The 21550-nt window shown below is 41.9% G+C and overlaps 1 protein-coding gene across 1 annotated transcript; it reads left to right on the forward strand.

Annotated features, from left to right (window-relative positions):
- Window positions 1–3588: 3588 nt before the first annotated feature.
- Window positions 3589–21329, forward strand: Etnppl (ethanolamine-phosphate phospho-lyase). The gene is made up of 13 exons (XM_055628246.1): window positions 3589–3735; window positions 6461–6579; window positions 6738–6897; window positions 8331–8405; window positions 11256–11346; window positions 12226–12342; window positions 14511–14593; window positions 15182–15407; window positions 16346–16500; window positions 17312–17401; window positions 17587–17717; window positions 19602–19666; window positions 20806–21329. Exons 1-13 carry the CDS (start codon window positions 3680–3682, stop codon window positions 20932–20934), a joined length of 1497 nt encoding a protein of 498 aa, XP_055484221.1. The 5' UTR covers window positions 3589–3679; the 3' UTR covers window positions 20935–21329.
- The last annotated feature ends 221 nt before the right edge of the window (window positions 21330–21550 follow it).

A 21550-nucleotide genomic window follows, 5' to 3' on the forward strand; every position in this document is an offset into this window, starting at 1 on the left:
ACACACACACACACACACACACACACACACACACACACACACACACACAAAGTAACTAGTAGTGAGAAGACTAGGTATACATGCTACTGATGGTTGAATGGCTCCTTTACAGCTGCTTTGACTCCCAGGGGTGGGGCACACAGCTTTGGTCTGTCAAGCTCCTCCTGACCAGGAAAATAGATGCTGTATAGTCACAAGGTGACCTCCATTGGCCTGCCAGGTAGAGCTTGGACACGTCACCCACATATTGCAGTGTGTTACCCAGAACCATAAAGACCCTCTGGATAAGTGTGTCAGGTCAGGAAATCACCTGACACACCCAGCATGTGTTGAAGATGATGGGCAATTTTCAAAAAGGTGCATCCTTGTGCAAGCGAGGGAGGTTAGGGCCGGGCAGGGAAAAGGAAACGGGCAAGGAACTATCAGATGTTCAGATTCCATGTGAGGTTCCTGTCACGGGCCGGGCCTGAGAATCTGCTGTTCTGCACGTATGGTTCACCTGTCTTTGCAGATTTCTACCAAGAAGAAAATTTTAACCTGCCATTCAGATTACTGAATGAAATTTTGATTGTCTCCAGCTTGTATGGACTATCCCTCCTTCCAGTGGTACCACATATAATTGATTTAGCCAAGCCTAGACTATTGAGAAATCTGTGACCGGCAGGTCAGCACTCCCTCAAAAATAGGGAGAGTCAATCAACACAGTCAAGACCCAAATAACGTGAACCCCAGTCTTGAGGGGGAAGAGTACCATCACATACATTCTTGACAAATACAGTAGAAAATATGCTCCAACAATAAACTTCTTTTCGGTAAAGTTTTGTTAGATTCTCCTGCCTTTCACCTACCTTGATTCTGGTGCCATTCTGTGATAGCTCTTGATTTAAAGACTGGCCTTTGTACTTAGTATCATATATTCCGTGTTGTGAAATAAGTTAAACAATGGAGAAATGATCTGTTAAAACAACAGTTGCTTCCCTTCAGAACAGATAATGAATCTAAGTGTCAAGAAATGGTCAACATACAAGCAGAGGCTCATAACAGCTTTTATCTTATAAGAATTGAAATGTGTGTCCATTTCATTCATTCAGTCAGTCAAAACACAGTTATCAAAGCCAATTGTGTTGCAAGCATTGTGTTAGTGGGGTGCATTGGTAAACAACACCAATCATGAGGAAAGAGACTAGGTTACCACAGGGAAAGAGGAGAGGGATTCCTTGGGTTTTGTTTTTTAATTAGTTGAAAGCTGGCTCTGGTAATCAAGAATGACCTTTGTGAGGCTTTCTATGACATTTAAACCGAAACCTGAAGCAAATGCAAAGTCCTCAACTGACAAAGGGTAAGAAAAAGGACAACAGCATCAGGATGCAGGAAGAGGAAGCAGGTCATGGACGGAGATGCAGACAGCTTTTGAGGGGTGGCAGTGGTCAGAGTGATTTGAAATGGAGTTCATAGGGCTTGAAAATAACTTGATATAGGAATGGGATTGAGGGTAAGATGGAACTTTCGAGCACTCCTACACATTCTTAGTCTTTTTCCTTTGGGGCACTTATCGTAATTGAAGCAATTTAAACTATTATATTGTTACATCATTTATTATTTATTTGTCACTCTGCCCATCGACACTAGTGTTGATTAATAGAAAAGCAATTCAAGCTTATATTTATAATTTAAACAGGCCAATAGCCATATTTAAAAGGCTATTTTTTTTTTTTTTAATGGGTGAGCATAAATGTGAACTGTGTCCTGGGAGCAAATCTCAGCTCAGACAGACCATACACCAATCCATAACCACCTGGGACTATGCCTGAATCCTACACGAAGCAGGGCCAGAACTGGGGAATCACTTGGAGTGAGAGAGCCTCTCGAGGGGGGGAGATGCTGAGGGTAGTGACCGTTTAGGGTAGGGCTACTTCGTCTGGCTCATTGTCCTACCTCTAGTACTTAAAGCAATGGTTTGGGGAGTCAAAACAACCCAGAGAGAGGTGGATCAAAGCTTTCATTTTGAACTAGCTAAGACTGAGGTCTCTAGGAGACATCTAATATGAACATGTCAGGAAAGGAAGCGGGTGAGCCCAGGACTGTGAAGGAAGGTGGAGGAGGTCAGACACTGAGCTGTAAACTTGGCGCATTGCTGACATCAAAACCCAAGAGAATCATGGGGTCACTGCGAAAGGATGCAAAGTAACAGAAAAGGAAGGAGCTTGGGAGTCTCCTTCCGAGACACCAAGTCATGGCTGCATTTAAGATTTATTTGCATTACTTTAAAGCCGAGAGAGATCATTTTTAATACCAAGAAACATGATCCCCAAAGATGACGAAGCCCGACTAGCTTATGGATGAACTGGATGTAGAACTCAAAACTCCCAGAGATTTGTAAAGAACATGGTTTAACGTATGGAGACTATCAAGGAACGTGGTTTGTAGAAAGCACGTGGCCATTCATGATTTCTCCCAGCCTGAGTGGAGCAAGGGTATGCCTCCAGTTGGCAACAGCTATCAGAACTAGACCAGGACATGTGGGATTTCATCCAAATACCCTGGCCCCTCTCTGCCCTTCCTTTATGACACTGGACTCCATTTCTCTACATATGTCGTTAACCTTAATATAAATGAACACCTTTATCCAAATATTTATTAGATGGATTGATACAAGCAAGTTAGGCTTTCTCTGCTGACCTTCCAAAACAGAGTTAACTGGGATTACACAGTCTGGACTCTGGTTAAGTAGCTGTGTAACCTTGGGCAAGCTTGCTCCTCCCATAAAACTTCTCAGTTCTTATCATCAGAACCCACAAGGTGACCTCTGACTCTAAGAGTAACTTCTGGCTCACAGGTTTTCTTAAGGCTCAGTCCATCTCTGTATTTAACTTCAGATTCCTTCAGGATGAGAAAGCCATCCTATGGGACTTTTGAAAACAAATAAATAAAACAAGAATGAGCTTCTTGTTCAGTACTGGGAAGCTAAGAATTGTAGAATAAGAAATCGCCTGGCGTCTTCTCCGTCTGCTTCAGAGAGTGAAGGTGTCTATATGGAACTAAGAGAGGATGTTTCGAATACCAGATCTACCACTCCCCAGCGGAGACACAGGCTGAGTCCCAGTCATGCGACATGGGAGTACATGACTTATCGCATCTGTGCTGTAAATGGCCAGTTTGGGTTACGAGATCATATAGAAGTGCACTGAAAAGAAAGTGGGAAGGAGGATGGAGGGTGTGTGAGGTGGTTGCTGGGAGGCAGCCGAGGGGGGCTGTGATCTGGATGTAAAGTGAATAAATGAATAAGTGGAGGAAAAGAAAGAAAGAAAGTGGGAAGGAGAGGATTTTTAGGTAGAAATGGAAGAAAGGCAGGACCAGGCAAAGTTAGGAAAACAAAAGGTGGGTAATGGAATTACAAGATGGGGAGGGGCAGAGGATATCTACAAAGGAGGGACAGGAGCCAGTCAGACTGGGGGTGGAGGTGGCCCAGGCTGCTGACTAGCGAAGCAGGCACCAGGTGGAGGAGGGGAGCTGGAGGGAGGGACTTGGCGAAGGGCAAAGGCAGGCAACACTTAAAAAGGGAGTGACTCTAGATGGTTAAAGCCACCAGTGACCCGCAACGCCTAAAGCAGGAGGCATTAGGAGGGGGAAAAAAAAATCTTTAGTGTCCAAGGCTCGGAAGGGAAGCACACAGACCACCATGTGTGAGCTGTACAGCAAGCAGGACACCCTGGCACTGCGGGGAAAACACATCGGGTAAGCGCCGCTGGCAGAAAGGGGCGGAGGGCAAACAGCTGGAGCCGGGTGGGAGAGATGGAGCGCCACATCCGCCACATCCACCGGCTGCCTGTGGGGACCAGCGAGCACCTGGAAGCCCTGTGGCCGGAGGAGATGGCTCCTGGGCTCTGTGTCCCGCAAGAGAGTGTCCGGCCGTGGGAAATGAGCACCGGGAGATTGATGAGGAGCGTGCCCTCTATGCCCATCAACTCCACAGCTGAACCCAGAAATCATTTGTATGACGGCTCCGAACAAACTCATTCGGACTTTTGTTGAAAGTGAACTTTTTCCCTTTTGTGCCTCCCGGTGAGGCTATCGAGGGTTTAAGGAGCTAGTGGGAAAACTTTATAAACAGCTGTGTAAGAAGCAGGGGTTTTCAGGGACAGTTAAACTTCCTTGCTGTGGTCTCCCAAGCTGTGTTCTCAGGTCGGTTTTTAAATGCTGTGCGCTCCTCGCGTTTGTTTGGTCCGTGTGGTGTGTTAGTAATATAACACTGTATATAACAGACTGCCTGAACTCTGGTCCTATTTAGGAATCACGTTACCTATGTCACTCCTGTCAAATCATATTAATAACATCCTAGGAACAAATAAGAATGAGTGAGTTAATATTTTGTTTGTGTCTGGGTTTTTAAAAGACAGAATAAACATTGCAGGAAAAATGACTGTGCCCTAACCCTGAAGAGCAGCTGCTGTCTACAGTGGGCGCGTACTTGGTGCGGTCACCAGTGCACAGTCCAAGGGATAAGGGAAAGAACAGCACAGACAGAAACGCTGAGCAGGTTCTAGTTTGGAAGGTCCGCGTGTGCACCAGGAAGGTTCTAGAAGGTTGAGGAGACCAAGACCTCTCTCACAGTGGCCCGAATTCCTCCCGCCACTGACCGCCACCTTTACTGACTGGATTCCTTTGGAAACGTAACTTTTGAGGGAAAAGTGGCAATGTTTGTGAAGGGAGCGATGTAGTATGGACGGACCCTCGGGATGAGGGAGAAAGTCTGGTAGCCAAAGTTGACAGCATGTTTAAAAGTCAAGGAGCCCTCTGTAGCCTGCAGCTGACAGTCAGACCCCAGGTTTGCTGTGTGGATCTTAACTTGTAGCTACGAACTAACTGTTGAGTTTCAGCCAACAAGAAATTCTCATAATGTGTTGTTTTGGTTTTTTAGCTAAGGCTTAAAAACTACAAACTAGGAAATAGGTATAGCTCTCTGGTAGAATGCTTGTGTAACAAGTCCTGGGAGCCAATCCTTCAAACTGCACAAAAACCTCTTATCAGCCTATACCATAAGCCATAAGTCTCTTTAAACTTTGAGGTCTCTCACTGCTCTCAAGAATCAGAGCGCTTTCTAAATAGTTACGTATCACCTTAATAAATAAGTATTAAATCTCCATAAACCCCTTAGAGCAGTATCTCTCAACCTTCCTAATGTTATGACCCTTTAACACAGGTCCTCATGTTTCGGTCACCCCCAACCATAACCTTATTTTCATTGCTACTTCATAACTGCAATTTTACTACTGTTATGAATAATATGTAAATATCTGATACATGGTATCTGATATGTGACCTCTGTAAAAGGGTTGTTCAGCCCCAAAGGAGTGGAAAAACAAGTAGAGAACCATTGTTCTAGAAATGTATGAAGAGTTTTTTTTAATATATGCAACAACAGCAAAATAAAAGCCTACCTTTAGCCAGGGAGTGGTAGCTCATGCCTTTAATCCCAGTACTCCAGGCAGCAGTAAGCAGATCTCTGTAAATTCGAATCCAGCCTGGTCTACAGAGCAAGTTCTAGGACAGCCAAGGCTAAACAGACAAATCCAAGAAATGAAAATACAAACAAACAAAAATACACATTGTTTTAGTTTTGGGCCTTAAACGTCCATTGAGCCAAGATCAGTAACCTCGGTAATATTTGTGTGTTGCTAAATTTCATGCCGTAAATGTTCATGGAAATAACCAAAAATAACAGGAATTTATTTTGCTTACCGAAGAACTCCTTAAATGAATTTTGAACTGAATTTAAATATTAGGGTAAGCAGGGTGTGGTGTAATCCCAGCCCTCAGGGAGGCAGAGATAGGGTGATTACTGTGAGTTTGAGGTCAGCTTGGTCTACAAAGTGAGTGTAGGACATCCTAGCCAAGGCTACACAGAGAAACCCTGTCTTGAAAAACCAAATAGAGAGAGAGAGAGAGAGAGAGATATTAAGGTAATACAGGACAAGTGCTACACAAAATACATGAAAATCCCTGTTGTAACTAACCTCTAAGTTAGTTATTGTTAACTATTAATTTTCTTATAAAGTAATTTGGAGAGAGGAGGAGGGGAAATACATGAATATTAATTAAAATATATAGCAGTTTCTGACATATCGGAAACCCCATGTAAGGGCAGTCATTTTTTTTTCCAGTAGAATAAAACTTCCCAAAGGGGGGAAAATGAGTTTTAAGTAAACTGATTCATGTGACTCTAAACCGAGCTGTGGAACTGTGAAAAGTTTAACATAGAAATGTGAGCAGTGACACTAACCTTGGATTAAGATGAAGGAATCCAAGCTAATATAAAATGAAAAAATAACGCGGTCACGAGGGCTGTGTTTTCCCTTTCCCTTATGAAATTGTAATTTTCCACTGACAGTTGCCCTCCATTGGGAAGGAAAAATACGGAGCTGTCTGACCAAACCAAAGTATTTCCTTTGTCTGTTCCTAGGCCCTCGTGCAAAGTTTTCTTTGCTGCGGATCCCATCAAAATAACACGAGCCCAGGGGCAGTACATGTTTGACGAGAAAGGCAAACGGTACTTGGACTGCATTAACAATGTGGCGCAGGGTAAGAGCCCCAAGCTCAGTTCATCATGACCTCTGACCTTCTGCCCTTAGGTAGAAGTGGGGAGAAAGGAGCCCAAGTCCTTTTCTTTCCCTTCAGAACTTCCCTCTCCTCCAACGCTCTTAGAATTGTAACTTACTCCTTTCTCTGCTGTGTTTCAGTGGGACACTGCCACCCACAAGTGGTCAAGGCCGCCGCGAAACAGATGGAATTACTAAATACGAATTCTCGCTTCCTCCATGACAACATCGTAGAGTTTGCCAGGCGCCTTTCAGCCACCCTGCCTCAGAAGCTCTCCGTCTGCTACTTTACGAACTCCGGGTATGTGGAAAGATTTAAGGAAATTCTTGAACACTCACTAAGTTGCCTTCATTTAGGAGCAAACCTTTCTGTATCTTCTACTTTATTCCATGACTCTGAGGCTGGTGGGATCCTGCCATCTTACCACACAGTAAAGTGTGCAATGAAAACAGAGAGCTCACATAGTCCTTTTTTAACTCGTAAATACAGATTTCAGCAAACAAATGACTCCACCATACAAGCTGTGGTTTCACAAAAATTCTTACTGACATGCTTTTCTACAAAAATTGAGCGTATTTTCCCAACACAAACACAAGAAAAATCCAAGTGAAGATACATTCCAACTTTTAAATTCCATGAGCACAAATGGCAATGTATCCATTCTGTGGACAACTGTACAGATATTGAAAAGTGTGATTTGCAAATGCATGCCCAAAGATGTGTGAAGCTGAAAGTGTGATGTTATGTTTGGGGAAAGTTGTGTGCTGCTTTCCTATTTTTAAAGTGATGTATGTGTTGAATTTGATATTTAGAAAACTATAATGTCTGCTCGAATGACTTTCTGTGACTCACTTTTCCACAAGGTATCCTATAATGAGCGTGTCATTGTTTTGTTTTGTTTTGTATAGAACTAAGGAGGTATTTGAGGGTCCTCCCCGTATTGTTACAAATCATCCTTCTTGCCTTTGAGACATGAAATAGAACATGTAACTTTCATTTCTAGAGAATCCTACTCTACCAAAGAGGGATGAGTTAAAAGCAGCCCTGTCTTTAGAGAATGGATGATCACATACCTATTGCAAAAAAAAAAAAAAAAAAAATAGTAGTCTCAAAGTCTGTCTAAATCCAGGCTAAGTCTCCAATTAACTGTAAATCTTGCTTAGCCTCTCTGAGGCTGCTATCTTGCCCACAGAAGAGGAGATGGCAATAATTTCCTTGCAACATCCCCATGACAATAAATAGGCAAACACATCACAAGGATCCCTAGAGTGATCTGTCGCTGCTGTCTCCACTTAAGGAGAGTGGATTTAGACTCTCTGAACTAGGGAGAAAAACATATGATCTTAATCTTACAGATAAGGAAACTAAGTATTGAGTCAATACAACATGATTTGGAAGCTAGGTTAAAGGGCAGCCATCCCTCCTGAGATAGGGTTAGGTGGGTTTCTTAGTGTGCCTAAAGTTAGTCAACACTGATGTAGCTGTGTGAACAAAGGAGCACAGCTGTCGTTCTTTTGTTTGTTTGTTTGTTTGTTTTTCTCCCTAACAGCCATGTCCTGTGTGTTAGAAAGTGACAGTGACAATTTAGGTGGGGCAAGGTGGAGCGGGAAAGAGGGCCTCAATTCTACATCATGCATTTCTGAATACATGTCAACTTACAGTTTCTGTAACTAACCCTGAACCATTTCAAAAAGAGATTGTCACTTTGTCCCCTCTCCGTGTCATATCTATAGATCTGAAGCCAACGACTTAGCCTTACGCCTGGCACGGCAGTTCCGAGGCCACCAAGACGTGATCACTCTTGACCAGTAAGTCTTAGCACAAGGTTTCTAAGGGAGAAGCCCCTTCAGAGCCAAAAGTGTATCAGTCTACACCAAACTCATCTGTTCTAAGACTACAGGCACTTAACGGAAGAGGGTGGACATGTGGAACAGTATTTCGAAATTACACAATAAGGTGTCAAGTCTAGCTTAAATCCAGTGGCTAATTCACTCTTTCTAAGCACCTGAAAATGGGGGTGACATTCCTGGGTACCTTGACGGGTGCAGCCTTGTGGGCTTTATGTGAATCTAGGCTGACATCTTACTCAGTAACTCCACTTTGTACCTACTGCTGTCTGTACATAACTCAGTTGTTTCCAACATATATAACAACATATTTTTAAAATCCAAACATTTGCTTCACAGTTGCAATTATCCACTGTACTAATATTAAATATAGCAATTTTAGAAAATTTAAAACCTTAGTACTTTTTGACTACGAATGGTCACATTCATTGACTCTGACCTCCCAAACATGATTTTATTAATTTTCAACAAGAAATTTACCTTCAAAGTCAGCCATCACCTTCTAGAGCCTTTGCTTCTCTCCTCACGCCTCCATCTTTCCTTATCAGGCTCCTGCCTCCTGCTCTTGTTTTTAGGACATTTTTACGACTATATTGGATCTACCCAAGCACTTCAGAATAATCCCTTTACTGAATGGTCCTTAATTTAATATACGTGAAAAAAAAAATCACCTTTGCTCTGAAACATATTCTTAGGTTCTGAATGTTAGGGAGTAAACATACATAGTTGAGGTGGGGCATTTTCTTTTTAAATTCTCATCCTCCATCACCTATGGACAACTATAATAATGTATTTGCTGCATATATTTTATGGACTATGGACAACTTAATAATATATTTAATATATTATAATACTTAGATGCTTTTTATGCTAATTGAAATGTTTAACTAGTATGTATTAATTGTATATAAGAATTGATTTAATTGACATTTTCATCTACATGCATAACATTTTCTGATTGTATTTACCACCATTGTCCTGGCTTATGTACCTCCCACTTCTGCTAATCCCTTTCTTCCTCCTGACTCAACTCTGAATTTACTTTCATGTCATTTTACTTTTTATATCATGTAAAATGTGCATTGTCTTATGTGCATCTGCTTTACCAAAGTTACTGTAGATCTCTTTGTTTTCATATTTCATCCCACACAGAATTCTTGAAATTTATTCCATTTCTCTGACTCACTTCTGACCAGTAGAAACATAATGTGAGCCACATATGGGATTTTAAGTGTTCCAGTGGTTTGGGGTAGCCAACAAGTTGTCGTTTCAATATTTAGTCAACATAAAATATTTTGACATATCTTACATTCCTTTTTCTTTTCCCCTGAGTATCAGAAGTTCCACGTCTGTTTGGACATTATCGGATGAGACTAATAAATGCCTATAGCTCCAAGTGGGGAGTTGCTGCCATATTGGATTACAGGGTTGTTCTCTCTGTACAACATTCCCCCCAGGGACAGGCACTGACTACATCTGTTCCTAGCACAGGCAGAGATCCTTCTACATAGTCCTCCATAGGACATTCTAAAGATCCCTCAGGGATAAATTCCAGAAACAAGATGGATGGGCAGCAGAGTATACTAAGGTGCTGCTAATTTAACTCAGTGCAGCCAAATTTGTCTCCAGTGTGATGGCTAACACCAGACACAGCACATCAAAGGGCCCCTGCCATAGCCTGACCAAATTTAATACTAATGAGCTTTTTGCTTTCTTCTAATTGCTGTTAATCTGTTGGGTATAATATATTTTAATTTGCATTGTTTAATTGGCATTGCCGAACAGAGAACCTTCTCACATAAATTTTACGCTTTTGTCATCTCTTAGGGTTGTCTTTTCATATCCTTTACCATTTTTTCAATTAGGATTCTCACCTTTCTGTTGCTGGTTTGTAGTGTCCTGTACAATCTAGGCCAAAGAACCTCTATTTGGGATCATCTGTGGATGGGCCTTTTAGACTTCTCTCCACAGCTGCTGATTACATTTCTGGGCAAGAAATAGAAAGAGGAATATCATCACCATTTATGTGTTAAGTGAGAGAAAAGAATTTTAATTCTGTAGCTACTCAGTCATCTCTCAGTCCAAGTTTTTCTTCCAGAACAACTTAGTATTTACTGAATGTCTTCACCATGGCATCCTTTAGACAGCACCCCAATCAGAAACCCATGTCTATAAAATTGTTTTTCAGACTTTTACTATTCAGGCTTGGTGGCACATGCCTATAGTCCCGGCTAAGGCAGAAGAATCCTGGGAGGCCAGGAATTTAAGGCCAGACAGAGCAGTATGTGAGGCCAATTTTTGCAAATTTAGGTTGTTAAGATGGCTCAGCAGGTACTTGCTTGCCAAGCTGGCAACCTGAGTCTGATGCCCCGGAACCACATGGCGGAAGAAGAGCTCCAGCTCCTGGCAGGTGTGCCATGCTGCCCATGCGCGCACACACAGTCAATAAATCGATATAAGAAATGTTTGAGAACGTAGAAAACTCCCAGGATTGCAGGAATATATAAAAATGGTCGCATTTAGAGATTCTGATTTGGCAATACGATTCAAAGAAATAACGTTTGCTTTTCCTACTGTAATAAAAGCTGTGGGGACTCTTCAGGTACTTCATTACATGTGTAAGGGGAAATAGACAAATCAAATGCCAGTGCTCTCATGAAAAGACTAGATCTGGTTTTACGGCTCACTGTGGCACCAGCACTGAATTCTCCCCAGACGACTAATACTGAACGGTCTACAACACTGCTTTTTCACATCCTGGAAAAACACCTTTCTCGGAACTATTGGTGTAGTTTTTCTTTCTCATTTCAGTGCTTACCATGGTCACCTGTCGTCACTAATTGAGATAAGCCCTTACAAGTTTCAGAAGGGTACAGATGTCAAGAAGGAATTTGTACATGTGGTAAATATCCCTGAGTCCTATAATCTGAATGGTGGGGCTAGAAGAATGTCTATCTTAATCCAGCCCAACCGTCACAGCAGAGTGGAATCATGGGAAAGAAACTAAGATTTAGAGCAGTTATATGAGGTGCTGAGCTCAGAGGGCCACACACTGGGAGCATGTGGCTCCAGGTGAGAACTGTGGAAGGAGAGTTTAGTGGGTAGAGCTGGCGGTTTTTAACTATCATTTCATTTAGCTATCATTTCATTCTTGTGCCTACTCATCTTCAGTTGCTTTTCCAATCACTAGTACTGGGTCAATACTCAGAGCTAAATGAGTTCCTGTGAGTATGACAAAAGTGATTTACATAAAACATAATTATGTAAATCATGTGAATTACATCAAATGCAGAAGCCAGGCAAGTTGTTGAAACCATGAAATTCATTTCATATGGTTGTGTTAACTGAGGGTTGTGCTAACTTAGTCCTCACTGCTTTATTGCAAGACTTTAAGCTCTAAAGCATTTGAGTTTCCTAAGTGACATAACTGTGATATAATTAATAGTGTGAGATTGTTTTATACATGGTCATTAATGCAGTCTTCACTTGTTATTTTTATATAACATAATTGTACTTGCCCTTCTGAATTTGCTTTCTGTGTGAATAAGGAGGAAGGCTGATTTAGAGGGGCTGGCATTTCTGAGCTACAGCTCACAGTTCACAGGTCTTCAGAGCATTCAAAAATGGATGGGAAGATAAAAGGCACTGGGGATATTTGGGCCATCAGGACTACCATCCAACATGCTCTGTGGGGTGGGGAAAAGGGGGATAGATGTTCCCTTGGTTTTCTAAGTGTGGCCAAGAGGCAAATAATGAGAAACTGTATCATCTGATGTTTTAGGCTCCAGCTCCAGATACGTACAGAGGGAAATATAGAGAGGACCATGAAGACCCAGCCACAGCATATGCGGACGAAGTGAAAAAAATCATTGAAGAAGCTCACAGCAATGGAAGAAAGGTTGGCATTGTAGGAAATACTTTCAAAATCTTTTATGGAAATAGTTACAACAGTTGGAAATCTCTACAGAGAAGAAAACTGATTTAATCTGAAATTCCTTTCTGTTCTTTGCTGATTACATTTTCACTTTTTTTTTTTGTTTGTTTCAAAAGTACATTGTCATAGTAAGTTTGTATTTATCTTAGAAATATAATCACTACACTTCTTCAGTGCTGGTTTCTCAGGTACTGTGCAGGGTCTGGTCCAGAAGTCAGACTCTTGCAACTGTGAGTATCATAGGGGAAGCAAAGAGGCAGAGAGGTTCCAGTGTCAGGACCAGTCAAAGCTCTCAAATCCTCAGGAGAGCTGTGGTGCTGCCCAGAGCTATTGGGCCTCCTGGAAGCACAGGGCTGAGGATTAGCTTCTCATTAAGCGACAGCAGAAAAACAGTCTTTCGACCTGGGCCTTGATTATCATGAGCAGGAAAGAGGCTCATGTTTTCAGTCTTCACTCTACTGTCCTCAGATTCGTCTCCACCCATCACAGGGTTACTCAGGTGCAGATTAAATGCAACTTGACAACACTCAGCCTTTAAACTGGTTGTGGCACAGGCGTGACAATACAAATACTTCATTAAATAAAAACTATTTGCCTTTTCCAGTAAATTACAATTTTTTGCCTGCATGACAGGAGAGCCAGTCTTGTTTCTAGAGTGTCTCTCCCAGGCCCTACCCCTATTTCCACTCCCACTCCACCCCCTGCTTTGCCTCTGTGTCCTCTATAACATGTCTGGGCAGATAAGCCTAAAGCTCAATCTGTTTTAAGATTTTTGAAGCCTCCCTTCTGTAGTTTCAGATGGTAAAATAGTACTTTCAGAAAATATTCTTTACCTTAACAAGATTGTATGGACTCTGTTGCTAATGGATGGTCCAGGTGATTTTTTATTTTTAACATTATCAACACTTAACAGTTTAGGGATTGATGTCACCATGTTATCCATGCTGAAAGCTGTGAAGAAATAAATATGGGGCATGTGCTTCTAAATGTCAGTTGTGCTTACGAAGTCATGGAAGATTAGAATAGGAATCCCAGGTCCAGTGGGATTTTAAAGCTAGGACACAAAATAACTCTCAGGCGACGAATTTAACCCAGGTTAAGGCAGGTGCTAAGAAATCTGGAGCCAGACTTGACTCTAGATTGCTTTTCTCATGACTTTCTTGAGCTTTCTCTTCTTCCTTCAATGATTGCCATTTTGAACTTCTCCCATTGTCTCTGGCTTGTTTCTCCTATAGTTTCTGTTGAGATGCCTACCTTTGAGGAAAGCATGTTCCAATGCCAGACCTAGACGTACAGCAATGTAGCCCTCAGGTGTTGCCACAGCTGCCCACCTACTTCTGTGGGCTGACTCTAGGCTCAAGCAGTCTTATTTCATTAACTTGGGAATGGGCATCAAGGTTAAGTATTTTGAACCTAGTTCAATTTTCAGAGGTTCATATCACCAACGTCAACCCATTACTTTTACACAGCACAACCTGACAAAAAAGATTGCTCGTTAATTATGAAGTCCCCTTCTTGTAACCTCCATTCCCCTCGGTGGCTTTTCTGGTATCCCAGGACTTCATTTAGATTGGTGCTCTTTTGGCACAGATAGCTTTTATTTTTAACTAACAGCCCATTTAGCATTTACCATGGGTCTGTTTCTAGCCATTTTAAACCTACTCTAAGGGCTGAGAAGATGGCTCAGCAGTCAAAAACACAATGGTGCTCTTGCAGTATTGGCTCCCAGCACCGATGTCAGGTGGCTCACAATCATTTATAACTCCAGCTCGAGGGGTCCATGCCTTCACACATGGACACATACGTGCAGAGGGAGGCACACACACACATAAAATTAAAAATAAAGGTAAATCTTTAAAGTGGCGTGCTCTTGAGGCTGGAGAAATAGCTTAGCTGTTAAGAGCAATTGTTTTCACAGTGTTTGCTTCCCAGCATCTACATGTCAGCTGAGAACCACCTGTGAGTTCAGTGGCAGTGGATCCAATGCCCTCTTCCAGCCTCCTTGGGCACTGAATATACGTGGTTCAGAGACAGGCATGCACACAAAACATGCTGTATGCAAAGTTCTCCTTCTCAGGGGTAGGAGGGGAGGCTACTGTGTACGGATTTTGACCCCATCTTCTCTTGTATAGATTGCTGCCTTTATTGCTGAATCCATGCAGAGTTGTGGTGGACAAATTATTCCTCCAGCAGGCTACTTCCAGAAAGTGGCTGAGTATGTACTTGACTTGGGTATCCTTGGTCAAGCTGAGGGCACTATGACAAGTCTATAAGGTCATACTTCCAGATTAGCTGGTTAAAAAATAAATTAATAATAATAATAATAATAATAATCTGCCCCTGACTGTCTGCAACCTCAGGACTCAAGGGGGATATCCCCTGATCTTTCCTGTCCAGCCAATAAAGGGTTTAACCCTTGATGGTCCAGCCTCCAGAACTGTACTCCAGCTTCTGCTGGGCATCCTGTCTCTTGTCCCACCCCTACACCTTGCCAATCAGTAACCATGTAAAAATCAACCCTGGTAAGAGCCACCCGTCCAGCTCTCTTCCCAGGTGAAATGTTACAGTACAATTTACTCTAAGCAGCAGACCTCCAGGCAGCATGGGGTAAATCTCATCTAGAAATCATGTGATTACCCTGTGACATCTCTACGAGGTTTCAAGTCCTAGAATGCTTTTTAATACAAATGGAGGCTTCAAGTTAACTTTTTTTTTTTTTTTTTTCTGACTTCAGTAGTCTTTTCGGGTAGTTCTGGGGACACTCGGTGGCCCAAGGGCATCAGCACAGATCCTTGCTTTTCAGACACGTTCGCAGAGCAGGGGGCGTGTTCATTGCTGACGAAGTTCAGGTGGGCTTTGGCAGAGTCGGGAGGCATTTCTGGAGTTTCCAGATGCACGGAGAAGACTTCGTTCCGGACATCGTCACTATGGGGAAACCTATGGGCAACGGTCATCCAGTATCCTGTGTGGTGACAACCAAAGAAATTGCAGAAGCGTTCAGCAGCTCAGGCATGGAGTATTTCAATACGGTAAGTTTTGCTTCGCAGATTTGATCCTAAGGGGAAAATAATGCACGTTCTTACCGTTTTTTTTTTTTTTTCAACAGAGTAAAGAAAAGGTCTGTGTTAGAGGCAAACCACTCTAATGTTCTTGTCATGCTCTACTCAGTCCAGACTTTATTCTTCTTGTATTTTTCTTCTGTTTTTCCTCTTCCTGTAACAGTCTTGCTAGGTTTTCTAATAATAGACAGCTATCCTCCTAAACTTTAGTGCTCATTTTATTAGCAGACAGTGTGATTTGCTTTGTTTCCCCAAACATTTAAAAGCATTTAGTTGCTTTTGTACCATGAATGTTAGTCAACTCTTATAAGAGATACTAAATGTTTATCTTTAAAAAGCTTTATTTCTTGGCTTTATTCCCCAAAGTAATAAGCTTTGTAGCCTTAGAAGAGTTCCTGTAGTGTGCGCAGCAGTGGCAAGTGTTGCGGACAAAAGCAAGAGTCAAATCTCAGAGTATTTTCAGAGAAACTATTGCTTAGCTGTTTTCACTCGGGTCTTTAAGGTCAGAAACACTTATTTCCCTTGCTGAACCAACACTTCAGAATCTTTAACTCACAATATAGTACTTACTTCTGTTGTTTAGACGAACAAATAAGTTCCTTATAATCCCTCATAGTAGCTGCATAGCCTGGAGAATATAACCAGGAGTAAATTTTCACTCAGTCCCAAGAAATAAAGCCATCTGTCTTCTAAGTCTGAAAAGATTTGTATTACAAAAAAAATTCAGTTAAAATGATATTTTTACATATGTGTTAGACATTTATATCTTTGATAACATATACTTTTGTGGGGACTAGTGAAGATATTAAAATATTTTTTGGTCTTCCAGACCTATGTTGAGTGCCAAATTTCTCGTGAATGGAGCAATACCACTAATTCCATTGTTGTTTTCTCATCTCTGTCTGTAGTATGGAGGAAATCCCGTGTCTTGTGCGGTTGGTTTGGCTGTGCTGGATATAATCGAGAACGAAAATCTTCAAGGAAATGCTGTCAGAGTGGGAGATTATCTCACTGAGTTGCTGAATGAGCAGAAGGCCAAGCATCCTTTGATAGGGGATGTCAGGTGTGTTGACCGAGCATCAGGTACTCGTTTGTTTTTCCTGAGCAGAACAGCTCGTATTTCACCTTGCAAACTTGAACCAAAATACGCAAAACACTGAGAAGCAGAGAGAACAAAGATCACTTTTAGTCCAGGACTCAGGAACTACCCTAGTAACATTTGTCACATTTGTAGGTTTTCTTCTGCAGGATCGTTTTAAGTCCAAGAGATAGAAAGAAGGAAAATAAGATGACTCTCAATGACCTGTGGATAATGTGGGAAAACGATATCTCAACAGCGGGTGTTTTTCATAGACAGTTATTGAAAACTTGCAGTCGTGAATACCCTGACAGATTAAACGGTATCAAGTGTTGTTTGGAGAGCTGGGGAGATTGCTCAGCGGGGAAAGACCTGACTTGGTCTTTGGAACCTGCGTGAAGTGGGCAGGCCACCCCAACCAGCAAGTTTCAGGCCAGGGAGAGGCGCAGGGTGAACATAAGAGGGATGACACCTGACCAACACCACTGAGGTTGGTCTCTTCCCGCCAGGGGCGCGTGAACACATGTGCCTGTGCACATATATGTTCCCTACTCCCATGGACATGCGTGTGACCGTGTTAAAGTACTATTCTCTTGTAAAATCAAGTGATGGCGGGGGGAATCCTTGATGAAAAAGCCTGTTTCAAACATTCAATGCAACTGGCTTGATACCCTGACTTAGTTAAAAATCAGTCACGTTTCCACTCGAACGACGTCACACTCGGCTTCATGTTAAATGTCGTTTGGTGACAGTGCCAGGCACAGAGCGCACATGTGGACTCTCTCCTCTTCCTCAGGGGTGCTGGCCTCTTCATCGGCATTGATTTGGTGAAGGACCAGGAGAAAAGAACACCTGCAACAGCTGAAGCGCAGCACGTCATCTACAAGTAAGCTCACCTCACCTGTCTTCGCTGCCCTGGCCCCTCGAGCACCTGATTCGCACCCTCTCATTCTCTCTGAAATGGAGACCCTAAGACTTTTCCTGGCCTTTTCCGGTGCAGACACATGAGTGCACTATGTGTTCACGGCCCTTTGCGTATGCTCACGGCCTTTCATTTTCTGCACTGATTAGGATGAAAGATAAAGGAGTACTTCTCAGTGCCGACGGCCCTCATAGGAATGTGCTAAAAATAAAACCACCCATGTGCTTCACAGAAGAAGACGCCAAGTTCATGGTGGGCCACCTTGATGCCATTTTAACAGGTTGGTCCACAATCTCAAAGATGCCTCTCCCTTTTCTCCCAAGCTCCCCCCATATCATTCCCTGACCCCCTATTCACCAGGGACATGGAGCACGGGGGGGAGGGGGAGGGAAGGATAACTTCCCCTTCAAACTAGAATCAGAAAGCTGCAAAAATAAACTACATGAACTCTTGGTTAAATCAATTTTTCGTTTATATTCATACAACACAAAACATAAGTTTTTAGTAAATTAGCACATTGCTGTTATTGCTTAGTTGGAAAGGGGTGTTTGTTGTTCGTTTTGCTTCTTAGACAAGGTCTTGCTGTGTAGCCCAAGACTAGCCTTCCATTCAAGAGCTGCTTCATCCTTGCAAATGCTGAGATTACAGGTGTATGCCATAACACCTATTTCACCCTGCTTGGTTAGTCGCTTCTCTTCCCTTTAGACAGTACCCAGGGTTTTTTAAAAAACTGTATGTCTATACTGTGCCTCTCACCACTAACTCTACATAGTTTCAGCCTTGAACCATGCAGATAATGTGACAACCTGCTCTGGGAGTGTACAGCCATGAGCCTAGCTACTGTTCAGGTGACAAGGCATTAAGAATAGATTCAATGTCAGCCTGCGCTTCACAGCAAGACCTTGACTCAAACAAAACAAAACCAAGGAGACAAAAGACTTTTTTTTTTAATAAAAATTTCAAGATATAGATCAATGGTTTTTTGACCATATGCTGAAATATTTCACTTTGGATTTTTTTTCCTCTACATTTTCAAGAGCACTTCAAATATTAAAGTGTTTTTTTTTTTTTCTTTTCTTTTCTTTTTTTAAGACAAGGTTTCTCTGTGTAGTTTTGACTGTCCTGGACTCATTTTGTGAACTAGGCTGGCCTTGAACTCACAGAGATCCACCCGCGTCTGCCACCCAGAGTGCTGGGATTACAGGCTTGCACCACCACATCAGGTTTATTAATGTCTTTATTATCTATTTATGTTTATTTCATTTTTCATTTAGAGATCTGGCCCATCATAGGGTTTTTATCTTCCATTCATTCATAGTATCAACTGAATTAATTATTTTTCTGTTATGAACGTAACTTATATTGAAAAGTAAATAAACACTGGGAAACTGTGTTGAAATCTTTGAACTATTTAAATATTAGCCTATTTTATTATGGTTTTATTTAATTTGTATTGTATAGATATGTATTCAACCGCTCTAGTTGGTTCTCAACCATTGGGATTAAGATGTGACAAGAAGTCACGAGTCAACACATCATTAATGTTTGGAAACTTCTACATCAACCTGTTGTTCACAGTGGGATCTCTTTGGACTCAAAGAGCATGCTCACCCCCAAACCTATCACCCACCCTCCCAGGCTGGTGTGCCCTGTGACCCTGCAGCACCATGTGTAAGAATGCAAGGCAGAATGCACTGTCACCAAGTCTGATCCAACACAGATTGAACTGAGCGATATTTTGTGCAGCCCAGAGGAAATGACTATGTGAACCAGACACAGTTAAACAGGCTTGGTGCCACGAACAAATGTAAACTACAGCTGGGGAGATGGCTCAGCAGTAAAGAGCACTAACCTCCTTTCCAAAGGACCAGGGTTCAATTCCCAGCACCTACACAGTAGCTTATAACCATCTGTAACTCCAGTTCCACCATCACCCTCTGGCCTCTAAGGGCACCAGGCATGCACATGGTACACAGACATACATGAAAGAAAAACACCCACACACATAAATGGTAATAAACAAATTCTGGAAAAATGCAAGTTCACAGTAATATTTGTTAAAGACATTATACGCCTTTTTTTTTCTAGTCCTTATGAATGATATTCCTAGACAATTTTTTTTAAATTATGTTGGTCTAACTTCTCTATATCTTCTTTGATTTAGTTTTAGAAGTCATGGAATCCAAGAGTGACAGTATGATCTCTGAGAACCCAGCTTGCAGAACAAAGGTGAGAGGTGGCCACTTAGCATGTAGGGGAAAAGCGTCAAGCATTGGGGATTACATTGTTTTAATGTACAGTGACCGTTAGAACAAAGCAGCTTGTGCTAAGGTTGGATTATCTTTGCAATTGTGAGTTTACAATTAAATTTCCGGAGCTGGTAGCATATCATTTACAAGAAATGAAACCAAATATCCATTCTCACTGGTTTATGCTCATATAAAAATATAAATAAAAGCAAAGGGTTTCTCTCTGACTATAAAGACAACATTCAAATATGGGGAGATTACGAAATGGCCTAAGCTTTCTCTTGTTGGCTCAGAAAGCCATCTGCAGTCACCTCTGGTTCCCACAATGCACTTCAGCTCCCACAATGCTCTTCATCATCTCTAAAAGCCTTAGCAACATGATTCTCTGAAACATCAAAAATTGTTTCTGAAATGAGCTAACATGGAAGCTTCCACAGCAGCCGGTGGCCTGGGGAATCACTGCAGTGAGTGGCCTAGTTTCTATTCTTGATGCCCTTCCAGCAGAGGGCTTTTCCATTCTCTTCCTGAGCCTCCCATGGTGTGAGAAAGAGCACCCCAGCCTAGAAATAGAAAAGTAAAACCTTGTTGCATAATTCGGTATTTGTTTCTAGCTTAGATGGCAAGGGAACATTCAGTGCCCAGGGCCTGCTGAACAGCCAGTGCAGTCAGCAAAGACCTTTTCAGGGTTTAAAACAAAACAAAATAAAACCAAAAACAACAATAAAAAAATTGGGGTGTCTGAATGAAAACAAATTATTTCTAACAAGATGCCCTCTGTCTCTTCACACAACACAATCCAGTCATAGGGATCCATTATTATCAAAAGTGCAGGAATAGTTTATCAAATCTGGGTCAGAATCACAGCTACAAAATGGATTCACACAGCACTGACCAGGATCTTGCAAAACCAAGAGTTCACTGCAGGGAATCACCATCCTGACGTTGGTTGAGCTGTTGCACAGGTGTAAAATTTTGCCCTGGAGTCTCAGAGCTCATATTGACATCATGTTTCAAATGCTTGGTGTTTTCTTGGGGGTGGGGTGTCCTATTGGGTCAGAATGAGGTTGGGTGATTAAAAAGGTGGACATCCACGGGAGTTTTGTGACCCTGTCTTTGCAGATGTCTAAGGAAGTTCACATGGACTTACCCAACCATAGCGCCACGGAGTCTAGAGAAAGCCACAGCAGAAAGAGAAATGGTGTATGCTCAGATCAGCATGCGCTGCTCAGCAAACGACTCAAGACATGAAAGAAGAATGTTAGACAGCAGAAAAATACCCAGGGATAAAGCGAGCGAGTGGACTCATCTCACCTCTTAGTAATCCTTTAGATCAGAATTTTTCAATCTGCCCAACTTGTACATTAAAAGACAGATTAGTAATACTGTTAAACTATGTCAACATTATTAATTCACCCTCTTGCCTAGTAATTCCTTCCCTGCGATTCTGAGGTTATTTATTTTACCATAACTGAGTTTTCAAATGCAAGAATGAAGCTGTATGCCTTACTTCTCATGTTGTAATGTTGGAAATTAGAGAAGCAAGTATTTTTAATCATAAGAAATATTCTAAAATGGTTAAATATATGAACTTTATTTATGGATTTTAATAAAAGATGATATAAACAAAAATGATGTCTATAAAATGCAGAGAGCGTTGTGGGTTATTGTGGTGAACTCTAAGTCATTCCAAAAGGAAATCACTGAGCACAAAGGTGAAGGTGAAAGAGTGGGGGTGGGTAGGAAGCCTGGTTACTTGCCACCCAGTGGAATCTGAAAGAGAAAGTGTATACACAGAAACACTTGTATGACAATGTCTCTAGAACAGCATCAACAGCCAAAGCCCAGCTTTCAGAGTGAGAAACTT

Source organism: Psammomys obesus, unplaced genomic scaffold (genome assembly GCF_907164565.1).
Source record: "Psammomys obesus unplaced genomic scaffold, mPsaObe1.curated_primary_1811, whole genome shotgun sequence".
Taxonomy (NCBI): domain Eukaryota; kingdom Metazoa; phylum Chordata; class Mammalia; order Rodentia; family Muridae; genus Psammomys; species Psammomys obesus.

Excerpts from the sequence above, each read along its gene's own strand:
- Etnppl (XM_055628246.1), top strand. The coding sequence starts at position 3,680 with ATGTGTGAGCTGTACAGCAAGCAGGACACCCTGGCACTGCGGGGAAAA. Across the intron at positions 16,501-17,311 it reads CCTTTGATAGGGGATGTCAG|GGGTGCTGGCCTCTTCATCG; the intron begins GTGTGTTGACCG and ends CCTCTTCCTCAG. Across the intron at positions 17,402-17,586 it reads GCGCAGCACGTCATCTACAA|GATGAAAGATAAAGGAGTAC; the intron begins GTAAGCTCACCT and ends TGCACTGATTAG.